The sequence below is a fragment of the Zalophus californianus genome, chromosome 14 (genome assembly GCF_009762305.2).
Source record: "Zalophus californianus isolate mZalCal1 chromosome 14, mZalCal1.pri.v2, whole genome shotgun sequence".
Lineage (NCBI taxonomy): Eukaryota > Metazoa > Chordata > Mammalia > Carnivora > Otariidae > Zalophus > Zalophus californianus.
Genome location: NC_045608.1, coordinates 63,526,193 through 63,543,595, shown reverse-complemented (window position 1 = coordinate 63,543,595; position 17,403 = coordinate 63,526,193). Strand labels below are relative to the sequence as shown.

General features: G+C 37.2%; 1 protein-coding gene across 2 annotated transcripts in view; it reads left to right on the top strand.

Annotated features, from left to right (window-relative positions):
* The window catches only part of RIT2 (Ras like without CAAX 2), a 391,667-nt gene that overhangs the window by 181,440 nt on the left and 192,824 nt on the right, over window positions 1–17,403 (top strand). For both annotated transcript variants that reach the window (XM_027576579.1, XM_027576578.1), the window contains one exon: window positions 8,679–8,870. In XM_027576579.1, the coding sequence (XP_027432380.1) occupies window positions 8,679–8,870 (192 nt within the window). The remainder of the gene's footprint in view (window positions 1–8,678; window positions 8,871–17,403) is intronic.

Sequence of the window (17,403 nt, the reverse complement as noted above, 5' to 3'; positions counted from 1 at the left end):
AATGTGACTTCACTCAACACCAGGAACATGCCAGCCCTTTACATATGCCATACTCCTGTCTTTTTCAGTAATAACATTTCCCTTATGAAGTATATATTTCAGTCCCCTACCACATATCCCTCATTGTCTCCCTAATCCCACACTTCTTCTAGCCCTGTACATCTATCATTGTCCTGTCTTATGTTCCTTACTAGGGTCAGCAAGCTTCAGGAGTGACTTAATGTCAGAGTAGAATTATCACTGCCCCTTTTGCTGAGAGACCTGCTCAGAGACTGTCTCTTTGGAGTTCTTCTCACATACACTCTTGGATGCTCTTTTGTGATTCTACCATGCCAATAGGGCTGGTTTCATGGGCCAGGAATTGTGCAATCACCCACGGCTCCATGCTGAGAAGGGTCTTGTTCTTGCTTTAATGCTCTGCTGTTGCTGTCTTGAAGTGCTTAATTTTTGAACAAGTGTCCCCACATTTTAATTTTGCACTGGGCCCCATGAATTATGTAGCCTGGCAACCTCTGCATTTATTTTGAGTGGCATTGAGGTAAGAGCCTTACATATAGGAGTAATCTTCACTATAGCCAGATTTTAGGCACTATGAATCCACCACTATTCAATGACATATCTAGGCATTAAATCTAGGGCTTCCTACTTTTTCCAGCATTAAAATCAAAATATTTTAACTATCATCCACAATCTTAACATGTATTTTCTACAAAACAGCTTTTCTGTTACCCTGCTTGAGTGTTGCAGCAGTATCATTGAGTAAATCTATAAAATGTTTGGTGAAATTTAAGTTGAAAAACACAATTTGAGACTTAGAAAACCTGCTACTGCAGATCCTGTTTGACATTGAGGGCATTGTACCCTATTTGAAATCTCATAAGAGAAAATGCATTCAGCTCTAAGTGCTCAGGGAGAGACTCATGTCACCTGACACATTAGTATGTTGTTGTTATTGACCACAAAAGTGATGGAATTGATCATGTTCCTAGTGTAGCTTTGATTGTCTACAAGTTGAGTCAAATTTGCAGATCAAGCCGCTTTATCTTGATTTCAATGTTCTAATTTCTATTCGTTTCCACATTTGCTCATATTTTTGTTTCATTATATGTATTAAGCCATCTCAAATCTGACATATCTGTCACATAAGTGCTCAATAAGTATTTGATGAATGAGTTAGGCAGTATTCCATGATTTAATGCATTCCTGAAAATACAGGAGTGCCAAATATTGAAAGGCAATGATAGACAAATGTATAGTGGACATGGTTATGTTCTCTGAAAACTACAAAATAGTATAAATTCATTAATTATATTTGGCCTTTTAGATACCTTCTTTGACCATTTATTACCAGCATTTATAAAAGTTCTTCATCCATTTCCATTTTAATTGAACATTCTCAACTGCTTCAGTTTGAGGCTGAAGAACCACCACTACTATTGATTTCAGTCTTGGTACTTTGCATCAATTACAGCAAATTTATGAATCCTACATTTTCATCACTTTGATAATTTCATATTTTTATTCCTTCTTTAAAAACATGCAAACAAAAGCAACAACCACCGTTTTGCTCCTCTGACCACCTCCAAAAACTGAATTGTGAACTGGTATGCAGATGTTTAAGTGCCATGCAAATGCTGAATTCGGATCATGAAAGGTGATTTAAGGGTAACAATACATAATCTTTGGAAGTAAGATTGCGTGAAAGTTGAGGAGCCCTTTATGGTTGGCAAATTAAGAAAAAATAACACATCTCATTTCTTCCACCAAGTCCTCTTTGCTTTCTTCCTGCAAACTGCTCTTGCCATTTTCTAAGTCCCCATGGTTCATGTAGTACTTCATTGCCCTTCATTTGTTTCCTCCTGGCCTATTTATGCTTGGTCAACCAGGACAGGGTCAGACTTTTTTGGTAGTTTACGTATCTGACCACTTGGCATAGTGTCAGCTGCATGAGTGGATTATCTTTTCATTTACTTTTTGAGTACTAGGGATATAAGTGTGGTATGGAGATGTGACTGTCATGAGTATGGCAACCATAGACAATGGTAAATGTGTGTGTTGTGCTAGAAAGCATTTGGGGGTTGGCTTGACCGTAGTGCTAGTGCATTTTGTAAACAGTGTGGCACTCATACATTGTAGTAGCATTCATTGAATACAACGGGGAGCTGGTTCAGTCCCTATATTTCTGAAAGCCTGCTTAAAATACTCTGATAATTAAGAGACTCTGATATGAGATTAATCAGGATATTTTGTGTTCAGAATTAAGAGTATTCTCACCTTATTTTAATACAAGAAAACCTTTCAAAGGGAACTGATGAAGCTACAGCATTGTACTCGGAACAGCTTAGATAATCTTAGAGAAAGGGGCACCTGGGTGGGTCAGTTGGTTAAGCATCTGACTCTTGATTTCAGCTCAGACCATGATCTCAGGGTTGTGAGATCGAGCCCAGCGTCAGGCTCTATGCTGGGTGTGGAGCCTGCTTGGATCTCTCTCTCCCCTCCTCCCTTGCCCCATGGCCCCCAATCCCTCATTCCCTCTCTAAAAACAAATATATATATATATATTAGAAATGGTTATGTTTGTAGTATTTTACACAGATCTCTTTCATAGATATTTTGTTACTTTTGGATAGCAAGTGGAATCTAGTCATGTTCCTGAATAATTAACCAAGTTTCATTTATAACAAGCAAATGAAGAAGAGATTAACATTCAGGATACACAGAACATAAAGATCTTTAATTCGTGGGTGAACAAAGACAGAAGCAACATGTTGAACATAGCATTTTTCTTATAAAGTGATTTCAGTGTCATATTATTAAGCTGATACTAGCTGCAGAGATTCTGCTCAACTATCTGTGTCACACCAGCTTCCAGTGCATCTTTTTTTTAATTTTACTATGTTACATTAGTCACCATACAATGCATCATTAGTTTTTGATGTGGTGAACCACGATCCATTGTTTTCGTATAACACCCAGTGCTCCATGTAGTACGTGCCCTCCTTAATACCCATCACCATAACCAGTCCCCCTCCACCCTCCCCTCTAAAATCCTGTTTGTTTCTCAGAGTCCATAGCCTCTCATGGTGCATCTCTCCCTCCGATTCCCCCCCTTCATGTTTCTCTTCCTTCTCCTAATGTCCTCCATGCTGTTCCTTATGTTCCACAAATAAGTGAAACCATATGATAATTGACCTTCTCTGCTTGACTTATTTCACTTAGCATCATCTCCTCCAGTCCCAACCATGTTGATGTAAAAGTTGGGTATTCATCCTTTCTGATGGCTGAGTAATATTCCATTGTATATATGGATGACATCTTCTTTATCCATTCATCTGTTGAAGGGCATCTCGGCTCTTTCCACAGTTTGGCTATTGTGGACATTGCTGCTATGAACACTGGGGTGCATGTGGCCCTTCTTTTCACTACATCTGTGTCTTTGGGGGTAAACACCCAGGAGTGCAATTGCTGGGTCATAGTGTAGCTCTATTTTTAAATTTTTGAGGGACCTCCACACTGTTTTCCAAAGTGTACCAACTTGCATTCCCACCAACAATGTAAGAGGGTTCCCCTTTCTCCACAACCTCTCCAACATTTGTTGTTTCTTTCCCTGTCCGTTTTTGCCATTCTAACTGGTATAAGGTGGTATCTCAATGTGGTTTTGATTTGAATTTCCCTGATGGCTAATGATGATGAACATTTTTTCATGTGTCTGTTAGCCATTTGTATGGTCTTCTTCAGAGAAGTGTCTTTTCATATCTTCTGCCCATTTTTGGTTCTTTAAAAGAATAAGATCGATAAGCCACTGGCCAGACTTATCCAAAAGAAAAGAGAAGGGACCCAAATTAATGAAATTATGAATGAAAGTGGAGAGATCACGACTAACACCAAGGTAATAGAAACAATTATTAGAAATTATTATCAACAACTATATGCCAATAAACTGAGCAATCTGGATGAAATGGATGCCTTCCTAGAAACCTATAAGCTGCCAAGACTGAAACAGGAAGAAACTGACAACCTGAATAGGCCAATAACCAGTAACGAGATTGAAGCAGTGATCAAAAACCTCCCAAAATCCAGAGTCCAGGGCCTGATGGATTCCCTGGGGAATTCTACCAAACTTTCAAAGAAGAAATAATACCTATTCTACTGAAGCTGTTTCAAAAAAATAGAAACAGAAGGAAAACTTCCAAACTCATTCTATGAGGCCAGCATTACCTTAATCCCCAAACCAGGCAAAGACCTCATCAAAAAGGAGAATTTCAGACTGATATTCCTGATGAATATGGATTCCAAAATCCTCAACAAAATCCTAGCTAATAGGATCCAACAATACATTAGAAGGATCATCCACCACGACCAAGTGGGATTTATCCCCGGGATGCAAGGGTGGTTCAACATTTGCAAATGAGTTGATGTGATAGAACACATTAATAAGAGGAGGGAGAAGAACCATATGGTCCTCTCAATTGATGCAGAAAAAGCATTTGACAAAATACAGCATCCTCTCCTGATTAAAACTCTTCAGAGTATAGGGTTAGAGGGAACATTCCTCAAGTTCATAAAATCCATGTATGAAAAACCCACAGCGAATATCATCCTCAATGGGGAAAAGCTGAGAGCCTTTCCATTAAGATCAGGAACACGTCAAGGATGCCCACTCTCACCACTATTGTTCAACACAGTACTAGAAGTCCTAGCAACAGCAATCAGACAACAAAAAGAAATAAAAGGTTTTCAAATTGGCAAAGAAGAAGTCAAACTCTCTCTTTTCGCAGATGACAGGGTACTTTATGTGGAAAACCCAAAAGACTCCACCCCCAAATTACTAGAACTCATACAGCAATTCAGTAATGTGGTAGGATACAAAAATCAATGCACAGAAATCGGTTTCTTTCTTATACACTAACAATGCAACTGTAGAAAGAGAAATTAGAGAAGTGATTCCATTTACAATAGCACCAAAAACCGTAAGATACCTTGGAATAAACCTAACCAAAGAGGTAAAGGATCTATACTCTAGGAACTACAGAACATTCATGAAAGAAATTGAAGAAAATACAAAAAGATGGAAAAATATTCCATGCTCATGGATCAGAAGAATAAGCATTGTTAAAATGTCTATGCTATCCAGAGCAATCTATTCCTTCAGTGTCATCCCGATCAAAATTCCAATGACATTTTTCAAACTGCTGGAATAAACAGTCCTAAAATTTGTATGGAATCAGAAAAGACCCCGAATTGCCAAGGAAATGTTGAAGAAGAAAAACAAAGCTGGGAGCGTCACCTTACCCCATTTCGACCTATATTACAAAGCTGTGATCACCAAGACAGCATCGTACTGGCACAAAAACAGACATATAGACCAATGGAAGAGAATAGAGAACCCAGATATGGACCTTCAACTCTATGGTCAAATAATCTTTGACAAAGCAGGAAAAAACATGCAATGGAAAAAAGACAGTCTCTTCAATAAATGGTGCTGGGAAAATTGGACAGCCACATGCAGAAGAATGAAACTCGACCATTCTCTAATATCATATACAAAGATTAAACTCAAAATGGATGAAAGACCTCAATGTGAGACAGGAATCCATCAAAATCCTAGAGGAGAACATAGGCAGTAACCTCTTTGACATCGGCCACAGCAACTTCTTTCAAGATACATCTCCAAAAGCTAGTGAAACAAAAGCAAAAATGAACTTTTGGGACTTCATCAAGATAAAAACCTTCTGCACAGCAAAGGAAACAGTCCACAAAACAAAGAAGCAACCCACAGAATGGGAGAAGATATTTGCAAATGACACTACAGATAAAGGGCTGATATCCAAGATCTATAAAGAACTTCTCAAATCCAACCCCCAAAAAACAAATAAGTCAAAGAATGGGCTTCCAGTGCATCTTTAAGAAAAACCTATATATGCTTTGAAAAGTGTTAGTATGGATAAAGTCAGCTAAGAGGAAGTATCCTCCCCTTTCATTGGGATAGCTTAATTATATCTGTTTTATTGGTGGAGAGTGTCTCCTATTTGGAGGGGAAAAAAAACACCTTAATTTTCTGATTAAGCATATTTGAGAAATACTTCTACATTTATATTTAATGCAGCTCAAAGAGAATTTTATGCCTGTACTCCCAGTGACAGCTTCTATTCTGCAGGATTTGTACCAGAGATGATAATAGGCTTAATTTGTACTGTATTTTAAAAATCGATCAAAGCATTTTTATATCTGTTCTTTCACTTGATCCTTTCTACAGCCCTGTAAGATGGGTTAAGTGTGTGTCCTAATCCCTTTTGACAAAGAGGGGTATTGAGGCACTGAGGGGTTAGGTGATTTTTTAGAGGACATATTCTGAGTAATGGAACTAGAAGTCATGTACTGTGCTTCCCATGTTCTGTGCTCAGATCGTAAAGACCACTTTTGAACACAAACACAGTTATATACCCCAACATCTAGGTGCAAAGCAAAATCAAACAAGGAACTCTAAAATACTAATGCTAGAACCTCATACTTGGAGACTTCAATTCAGAGCAGATGGGAGGACTGGTAGATCTATTAATATAACATATATGTGACTTGGAGTCTAGTTAACCAGCACAATTAGATATTCACTCATTCATTCATCTAATATTGTTCTCTGTGAATTTTACTTTCCTGTACCTTGCCTGTCTTCCTAATAGGTGTTGGACTTCTTCAAATTTATTAGTCTTTTCTCTACGATGTAGTTATTGTTAATGTACTCAAATGTATTTTGTTTCTTATGTCTCACATAGAACCTTCTCCAGTGAGAATTTTTTTTCCAAATCCCCAAATCAAAGAATAAAAAACATTTCAGTTTTTAAAATAAAACCATATCTAGGAGAGAATTTGTAAATGGGTAAGAACCATAGGAGATGCTCAATATGACTCTCATATAAATACAGATGAAAGAAACAAGATTCTATTTTTTACCCTAAAACTTATAAAACGTAGAAAAATTCGATAAGTGTCATGAGTGAGAATGAGGGGAACAGGTACATTTACATAATGTTGGAAAGAGTTATTGGTACGATATCTTTGGTGAGATCACTATTTTTCAAAAGTAAAAATGTGTGTTCTCTCTCATCTAGCAATACTATATTGCTCAGATATACACCTGTGCAATGTGGATGTTTAGGAATCTATACTGCAGTATAGTTGATAATAGGAATAAAAGGAAGACCTCTAAATATCTGTTTATAGGCAACTAGTTACATAAATTGTGGTACATGCGTTAAAGGAATTATGATGCATTCATGGCAAACAATACTCCTTTGCATTTATATGGAATGATCTCCAAGGGATATTAGGGGTATTAAATCTTAATTAAGGTTAAAAGTAAAAATTGTATACACTATGCCCATTTGAGTATAAAAAGTATGTAGGTGTCTTTGCTTATGTGTACATAAACTATTTCTGTAAGGGTAAAGAATCTATTAACTGTCATGCATTTGGAAAAAACTGATGTTGAGATAATAAAATTAATTTTATATACTTCTGTACCTCTTGAATATTTTGCAATGTGTATATTTTTCAATAGACAATAGACAATAAGAATTTTAATGCTTAAGATAGTAATTGACAAATACAGTGAGCTGTAAATTGTAAAATAAATTTTCTCCAGTTTAGTTTGCACTTTTATGGTTTTGATCATTTCTATTGATGTAATATATCATTTATATTTTCTTAAATATCACACATATTTCTACAGTGATTCTACCATTTCTATTTGAAAAATGTAATTATTAGTTGGAGAAACCTCACTGAGCAATTTCAATCCGTACGGCTCTAGTCAGTCCACATCAGCTAGTCCACATCTTGCTTGTATCTGACCAGCGCTTGTGATTTTAACAATGGATTCAACAGAGTAACAGTGAATGAAAACTTCCGACTAAAAGGAATGTTTCAGATTGCAACTCAGACCAAATACTGAATTTTGAGTTGCCAGGAAATTGTAGGTCAGTTGGGCTGCAACATGAAAAGCTGGTACAGCAGTGTCTCCCAGGTTGGGACATCGGTACCTTCGGAAGGTGATCCTGTCCTCCTCTGCAAAGAGAAGAGAGGACTTAAGAGTGAACAGAACGTGGAAAGTAGTACCCCATGACTCCGCCGTCAAGTTCCCTCTGTTTATGCCCCATGGGGAGACGAATCTAAGAAAGCTCAAGCACATAACTGGGTTTGGGATTATCTATGCTAATAACTTCCTCTGTTCACAGGGATAATCAAGGTTAAACTCGTGTTTCTTTTCATCTTTTTGAGGAGAAAATTAGTTCCTCTAGGTTTTAAAGTTTAGAGTATACAAATTTAGATTCCCTTTCCTAAAACTAGACCATTAGGTAGAAAGCTATTAAAAGGATATATATAATCCCTAAGAGTTCATTAGTTAACCTGCTATTTAACATATCTCCCTCAAGATCTCTCAAATCAAATTTTCTATGATTAAAGATCAACACTCGGAACACTTTAAAGCATTCAGATTTCATAATGGTACAGTTAGACCTCCTTCTGCTTTCCTGTATGCAAAGCCCAGAAATAAACTTTGATGAAATTTCTACCCAAACTACCTTGTCTCATAATTTATCTACTTTTGACCTCTTATTTTATTGACATGTTGGCTTCACTGTTTTAAATTACGTAACAATTTTGCTCTTTTCCTGCAGGCAGAGTTCACAGCCATGCGGGAGCAGTACATGCGAGGTGGGGAGGGATTCATCATCTGCTACTCTGTCACTGACCGCCAGTCATTCCAGGAAGCTGCCAAGTTTAAAGAGCTCATTTTTCAAGTCCGCCACACCTATGAAATTCCCCTGGTGCTGGTGGGTAACAAAATTGACCTAGACCGGTTCCGCCAGGTGAGTGCCAAATTTGGTTTGTTTGTTGTTAACTCCCAGGGTACCTAGTACGTGGTCAAGTCTGGCTGCTCTCCAAGGTTCATACTGAGAGTTATGAGAAAGAAATGATGCATGTGATTTTCCTGAGAAATCTTTGAAGTCCTGGTAGATTGTGTGAGCTGCCACTATATATCCCATCCCACATGCTATTCGGCAGTGTCCTCACCACTCCAACAGGAGACATAGTCCGTCTCTCCCGTCTCCTTGGATCTGGGCTGGCCCTATGATTGGTTGTGGGCAGTAGAGTTTAGTAGAGGTGAGGCTGTATACTTTCAGAGTTTGAGCCGTTAGAGTTCTGCAGCTTCTGCATTTGCCGCTTAAAAGGCTTGTTCTTGGGATCCAGCTACCATGTAAAGACCAAACTAACCATTAGAGTTCCAGAATCAGAACAAGCTTCACTTGTCAGGTTAAGAAAGGCCTTCCATATACCATCAACCTGCTTCAAGCTGCCTCTGCTATATCATTGTGATCCTCAGTTCATTTCTCTAGACAAACAAAATTGATAATGCAGAAACAATGGCTAGTTTCTAATAATGCAGAAACCGTGGATTGTGATCCACTACCAGATTTCATGTAGTTCATTATAGTTTATTCTTCTCTGATCAGACACTATCAGGGCCTGATGGGCAAGCTGTGATGGCTTCATCTCCACAGGGTAATAATACTTGTCTTCCTTGTACTCCTTAGTACTCTTAAAGAGATTAAATAAACAAAACCTAGTTCAGGGACCAGGCGAATCATCTCACAGTTCTGTTGCCATGACTTACTTTGTACAAAATTAAATTACTAAGAAATTGCATGCAAATCAAATTTTTATAAATCAAATTCTCTAAATTGAATGGTGTAATTCTAATTTTAGATGCTTTATCCTTATTTGCATTGACCTTAAATTTGAGCTGGATTTTAATAGTTTGTATGTTTCCAGTTCATGATTTTTAGACTTAAAATAGCCCGCTAATAAATCCTTTTGCTAAGGTTAAGAATCTTCACTAAAACAGTTCTTTCCTATTTTAAGTGCTTTATATATTTGGATTTTTGTATCTAATGCATCTTAAGTTTTCTTAAAGTGAGAATATCATATAGAGTCAATGCTTATAAATCTATGCTTAATACAGAAATATTTCTATGACTTAGTGTAGTGGCATTTTTTTCTATATTTTACTTGAAAATCTAAGGATCTTAAAGTGGCAACTGAATTCTTTTAGAAGCTATAATACTTGTCTCCTCTGCACCTGTTCTCCTGCCTTCCATTGTTGTTTCTCTTTCTCCAAAGCAATGTTTAGTATGATATGGTTACATGGCTATGAGAAAGGAATTCAAGTTTATCTCATCAGCTAAATATGAATCTATTCTGTGATACTTGACAAAAATGAAGAAGGGAAGTATAGGTCTAGTGGTGAACCTTTCAGATACTCCTCCACTTTTTTTTTAAGGACTTCCAGGAAGTGACATGAGGGAGCACCCTGAGATGGAAGTATACCATCAGTGATTACATGACGGCCTTTATTGCACTTCTCAGAATTCTTAGAGAACATAAACCTTATGCCTGAATGCCAGTCAAGAGCTACAAGTGGCTCTTGTAAGCTAGTGGATTTGAGAACATTAGGGAAACTTCTTCAGGCAAAAGTTAATCAGATTGTCTCTAGAATGATGGCTCTCCATGATTCCAACACTGGCTGGCATTTGCTTTCCCCTCACCATCCTGGCTCTGCTTCTGCTTCCCTAGGCTCAAAAGGGGTTCAACGGAATCTCTGTCTTAGCCTGGGTAATTGAAGATTAGCAGTGATGAGACTCAGAAACATCACATACATCGCCGAAACAAATAAGAAAAATGACAGTAAGCTGAGTAATTTAGCAGATTTGACAGACTTTTCCTTTCAAATAAAAGCAAGTAAACAAGATAGTCACAGAAAGTGCAAAACCCATGAAAACTCAAATTACAATTTGTTTTAAAATTGCTCATGTACCAACGTCTCCAATAATGAAGTGTTGATATGCAAATTTGGCTTCTGGCTGTGGTGTTTGTGATGGGAATAATTGTTCCTATAATTGTAGAGTGGTTGTTTCTTTTCAAAATGCCTTCAATTCACAATTTATTTTAATCCTATAGCTGCCCTGTGTAGTTGTAAGGCAAGCAGTTGATGGATGAGGATATTTGAGAAGTAAATATACTGATAGAAATTGATTTTAATAAAATAATGCTGTTAGTGTCAAATTTAAGACTAAAACCCTGATCACATGTACTCTTTTCCTTATGTTAGTCTTCAAAGGTTAGGTCTCCATTTTAGGGTTCATTATTTTTTCCATGTAAAACAGAAAGATGCTGACACCTGCATCATCTCTAGCTCAAAGGAGTTTTGAAGAGTCCTAGAGTAATAATGTTAAACTCTGGAAGCTTCTGAAGGAAATCATGCTGGTGCTTATGTTCAGTGCTAAGAGGCAGAGAAAGTAGGGTTTTTACTTGGTGGCTCTTCTTCCTCCTCATAAAAAGTGACTGAAAGGAAAGTGCTGATGATGACAGATGTTTATTGTCATGCTTGTTTGGTGGAGGGGGTAGCTGCCTTCTGAATCCATCTTGGTGAATCCCAAGTCCCTCTATACCAAAAAAAAGAAACGAGTTTTAGTGCCTGACGTCCTTCATCATTAATGACATCTTTAAGCAAAAATATTGAAGGGTTCTGTTTAGGATTGAGTATTTTCTCTGAGAACAATATTCATTTTGATACTGATGATGCATTTAGTATTGTAAGGCTCCGTAGCAGGCACTTAGCACACATAATTTTACTTCATCTTCACCACAAGGCCACGAAATAGGCTCCTTTATGATCCTATTTACCTATGAGTCATCTGAAGCTTTAAAGATTCAGTGACTTGCTCAAGGTCACATAGCTAGTTAGGGCTATGAGAACATGTCCAGCGTTTCTGATTTGAAATCTCACTTTTGGCCTCCAAACCATTGTTTTTCTTGATTTTTTTAAATATCAGCTTCAGGATCTTAGCATGCTCCTCAGAGGATAGAACATAAGCAATTGGATTGTATTGGAGCAGAAAGGAGCAAAATGCTAACTCTTTGGAGGTGGAGTGAGGAGCTCCAGGTGCTGGACAAGCCAGTAATAGCCAGAACTTGGGAAGAATGTGAAGAAAAGTAAGGACAAGGAAATGATGCTCAAAACTACTGAAAGGCACTGTTTTATGATCAGTAGCACAATTTTATCCAGAGTCCATCCAGACTATTATAAAGCCCTTTTTTAGATTCCCAGACTACATTATGTCCCTGAGCTTGCATGGTCTTTGTCCCTACTATGACTTCAGCTATCACACTGGGGAGTGGAAGGCAATAATTTCTGGGATCATGAAGTACTCCTTGTTTCTTCTTCAGTGATCTATCTAATGAAAATGGTTCAATTCCTTTACTGAGAGGGGGCCTATAAAAGCTGCAGAGATCAGAAATTGCTGAGTTAAGAAAAATAACATCTATTTAGAGTTCTGCCAAGCCTCTGCTTATCTTTGCAGAGCAGTGGCAGGTTTGCAGCGCAGTAGAGGAATGAGCAACCCAATCTCTGTTCTCTGCATGTGATGTAGAACATTATATTAAACAACAGACCTAAATATTGAACAGTATGACACCACGCATAAGTGCAATTGTTGCTGAAAACCAGGAAAGTCAATGTGGGCAGCATTTTTGAGGAAGGAAGATGCAGAATGGAGAAGCATCCTGACCAGGTAGGAAGGAGCAGGTAAATGATGACAATTTTGGGGGGAAGGGCCAACAAGAGTAGCTAGAGGAGGAAATGAATGGTGGGGCTGTGAGTACGCACAAGCCATGGAGTGTTGAGGAGGAGGAGTTGGGAAGACCAGCCTGCCCAGGACATACATATCAAGTAGCCTCAGAATAATTTCATAGATAAGGCCTGCCTTGAAGACATACTTTGTCAAACACAAAGCATAAATATGTACCAGAGTGTCTTGGATATGCTGCAATTGCAAATACCACTCAAATTTTAAAAAGTGAAAAACAAAGGAGTAGTAATTCATCTTTTATCAATACATTAGATAATCCATATCAACACATTTTTCCAATGACGAGGGTTTATATTTTTTATAGGAAAAGAGTTGTGGTAATTTATGCAATATTATAGGGATACACATTTAAATTTAACAATTTTATAGCCCTATTTGTCCTTTTCCATAACATTTTCTTTATCTGCGATTTCATTTCATTAAAAATGCCAATGTATTAACTCCAATTAAGATGGAAAAAAAGCAAAACAAAGCTTAGAGTTTGATGTAATTTATCTAGATTGAATAGGTTTTGAAACTAGAATTTGAAACCAAATCAGTTTTCTGATCCTTGCATAACTTTCTTTTTTGCTAACACCATTTTATCATACAATTTATTTACCAAATATTTAGTAATGGGTAGCAAGCACTTTTTTAAAATCTTGTTGTTTGGGAATGAACATGATGGATAAAAATTTTAGAAGAATCTGAAATTAGAGTAGGGGAGATAAATAATGATCAGTTTGAGTGTGAATGTATCAACTGCACACTGCAAAAATGGTGTCCTGAGTAAAACTATACGCACGTAGAATACATCTGTATATATACACACATATATAGGAAGAGAAATAACTTCAAATACTTGAGCAGAGTTGTGGCATGAAAGCGTTTTCATTATCCATCTAGTTATTGAAGGGGGGCAAGAATGGAAGCAGGAAGACCAGTCAAGAGATTGAGTCATCAGGATAAAGAATGATGGCAGCTTGTGTGAAAGCAATAGACTATTCATGGATTCTGTACTGTTCAGCTCCCTGACAGGATGACAGGTGACAAAATTACAGTGAGGTTTGGAGACCTTGCATGTAGGGACAAACTGCTACATTGTTCAGTGGCACCTGAGGACATTGTTACATTGTCACACAAGACAGTTAATGTCCATGATGGACTCCTCAAGACAAGGTTAAGGCATAAACTTAGCAAATATTTTTTAGAAAATAACGAAGTATATCATCAAAAGAATCAGATAGTCCTGAATTTGAATTTTCACTGAGACAATTACTGTGTCCTTGGACAAATCAGTGGCAAACTCAGTGAACACCCAAATTCTCCTTCAAAGAAGTACATCCAGCATAGAGATAGGAGGCATAGTCTGTATGTAGACCACTTCAGGGCCATCCCCAGCTACACAAAGCCTCCTTGTCTGAGGTCATACTCTTCCCAGGGATACCCATTTCCAGTGAAGTGTGGACATAAATACCTAGCCACTGCAACCCAATGGGACACCATGACAAGCAAATCTTGCTCCAGATTCCCATGTTGGTCTGTCAAAGACTCGTTGGGTTTGCATTGTCATTCAGCTTCTCCCTTGACCCAATCCAGCTTCCTACTCCTTCCTTCACAAGTGTTGATCCCTAACCAATATCATGCACTCCAAAATCTGTCTCAGTGTCTGCTTCTATAGAATAGGGATAATACCACTTTCATAGGTTTTTGGGTAGAGTAAATGAGATAATGTCATTAGATTATCTAGTACAGTGCTTAGTACAAACTAGGGACTCAATAAATACTATGCACTACCATCCTCATCCCTCATCTGGATTATTTAAATACTCTTTGGGTTACTATGTTCTAGTCTGCTGTTTCACAAGTTAGACACTAGCAAATGAAATATGTAAGGTTTGCGTCAAGAGGAAGAGTAATTAAAACTGGATGAAGGCCCAGCAAGTTTTCTGACAATCAAAGTGCATGGGCTTTGGTACACAGACTTTGTAAAATCAATTTTGGAATTATTTTCCTAATTTTCAGATATGAAACAGTAGCAATCCTGGAGTAAATGAATTTTGAACAAAGCTTTGGAGGAAATCAGTGCTTTATTTCTGTTAGATCATGAAGGAAATCTAACTGAGTAAAAACCGGTAATAAATGAGAAAGACATGAAAAAGATTATTGGCCACTCCAGAAAAGCTAATTTTTCCATGTATGGACAAACTCATCCTGGATGAGACCTGTGGTTCTCAAATTATAGTTTCCTAAACAGAAGAACCTGTATTAACTAGAAACATTATTGGAAACACACATTCTCAGGCTCTATCTTAGTCCTCATAAATCAGAAACAATGGAAGTAGGCACAAAAGTCTAATTGAACAAATGGGGTGATTTTGTAGCAAGCTAGAAGGGCTAGAAGGCATATAGATGAAAAGACATGAGGTCATTTATACTTTAGACTCCATAAGAGAGAATCTAGACCCCATGAGCATTTTCAAAGTCTTAAATGAGATATTGGAAACCTAAAAGAAAAATACACATGCACCTCACACACACACACAGGCACCTACATACATAAAAAATGCTTATATCAAAAGAACAGTGATGAAAATAACATGAATTAAATCCACTTCTCCAGGCAAATGTGTCATAAAAAATCTAAATTTTGCTGCATATATTGGGCACCTACATCTAAGTGGCATTCCATTTGGCAGTTTCATGTTTCATTGGAACAGAGGTTGTGTCTATTCAGTTTGAACTGACATAACTGTTTGCTTACCTTCCTTATTTAAACGGTGTTACAGTGAATTGTTTGGTTTTCATGGATCGTTGGCCACATTTGTAAAATTGACAAGTCAGTAGAAGCGTCTAGAAATAAGCTTCTTTTTAAGGAAAAGAGGAAAGGAAAGCTGCATGGGGAATCAGATTGGAGCTCTGAAATGAAATCCAAGATTACAAAGTTGCTCTGATCACTTATAATTTTTCAAAGCAATCACTTAAAAGAGCTGCCTGAAAAGAAATACCAAGTAAGTGAAGCTTTAAAATTCGAGATTTCAGCTTTCCGTGCCCTTCCCTAGGTATCCTGGTGTAGCCAAACTCTGACATTTGTGATAATTTTCAATTCTCAGGCTTCTGGCTTTATCCAAAAAAGCAAAACAAAACAAAATGAAACATCGTGTGTGTGCAGGTATACGTATAAATATAGGTATCATAGAGACCAAGACAATCCTGTAAATCCAAAAGAATGATACTGATGTGTTGAATTACAAATACAGGTTTTCCTTGCTATCTGCAAGTAGAGTTCCTATGAAACCTTTCATGAGCCAGAAGGACGTAAAGCAAAGAAGTAAATAGCATTCTGTAAAAGTGAAAAACCATTTTCAGATTTCATCCCAATAGGAAAAACAGATACTAATGTAGGTCTTAGCAAAAGCGAGGTTTCTAAAGTGAACTTTATGGTAGTGAAGGAAACCTATTTTCTGAGAGAGGAACACTTCCTGTTTGCATACTGGAAACTTTTTAACTTCATTCAACCATATGTTTAGGAAATTACATAAACATCTTGATTTTAAATTTATTTAAAAATAATTGTACAGGCACAGGGGATTACAAACAAATGGGTAGAGATGCCCTGTGCACCCTTCTCTTAGCCTCCCCAGTATTATTATGTTACATAACTATAAAATATCAAAACCAAGAAATTGATATTAGTTCAATCCATAAAGCTTATTGAATTTCACCAGTTACACATACTCATTTGTGGGTATATGTGTGTAATTCTATGCAGTTCTATCATCAATGTGGCTTGCATAACCACCACTACAATCAAGATACCCAGTTGTACCATTACCATAAGACTCCCTTATTTTATTCCTTATAGCCACATGCATTCCCTACCTACCCCAATCCCTAACTCCTGGCAACCATCAGTCCACCAGTCCATTCTCCATCTGTACACAGTTTATTTCATGATTGTTACATACATGGAATCATCCAATACACATGCTTTTGAGATTGGCTTTTTTCATTCAACATTATATCCTGAGGCACATCCAAGTTTTGTTTATCAGTAATGTGTTCCTTTTTATTACCGAATAACATTAAGTTCAGATGTAACCACAGTTTATCCATTCACCCTTTAAAGACATTTGGATAGTTTCCAGTTTTCATTTCTTATAAATAAGACTGCTGTGAACACTTATATACAAATTCCTGCATGAACTCTAGTCTATAATTCTCTGGGATAAAGGCCCAAGAGTGAAATTGCTGGGTCTTATGATATGTCCATTTTTAGTTTTGAAAGGAGATACCAATGTATTTTCCAGAGTGTCTGTACTTACTTTACATTCTCACCCTTGCCAGCATTAGACGTTATCACTATTTTTCATTTTAGACATTCTGTTGGCTATATAGTGATATCCCATTATGGTTTTAATTTGCATTTCTCCAATGACTAATAATATTGGACATCTTTTCATGTGTTTATTTGCCATCTGTATAGCCCTCTTCAGTGAAATGTCTGTGCAAGTCTTTTGACTATTGTGTAATTAGATTATTCCAGTTATTTATTAATTGTTTTTTAGTATTAGGGTTTGAGAGTTCTTCATTTACTTGAGATTCAAGGCCTTTGTCAGATATATGATTTGCAAATATTTTTTTCCCAGTCTGTAATTTGCCTTTTCATCCTTTTAACAGGATTTTTGGCAGGAAAAACTTTCATTTTGATGAA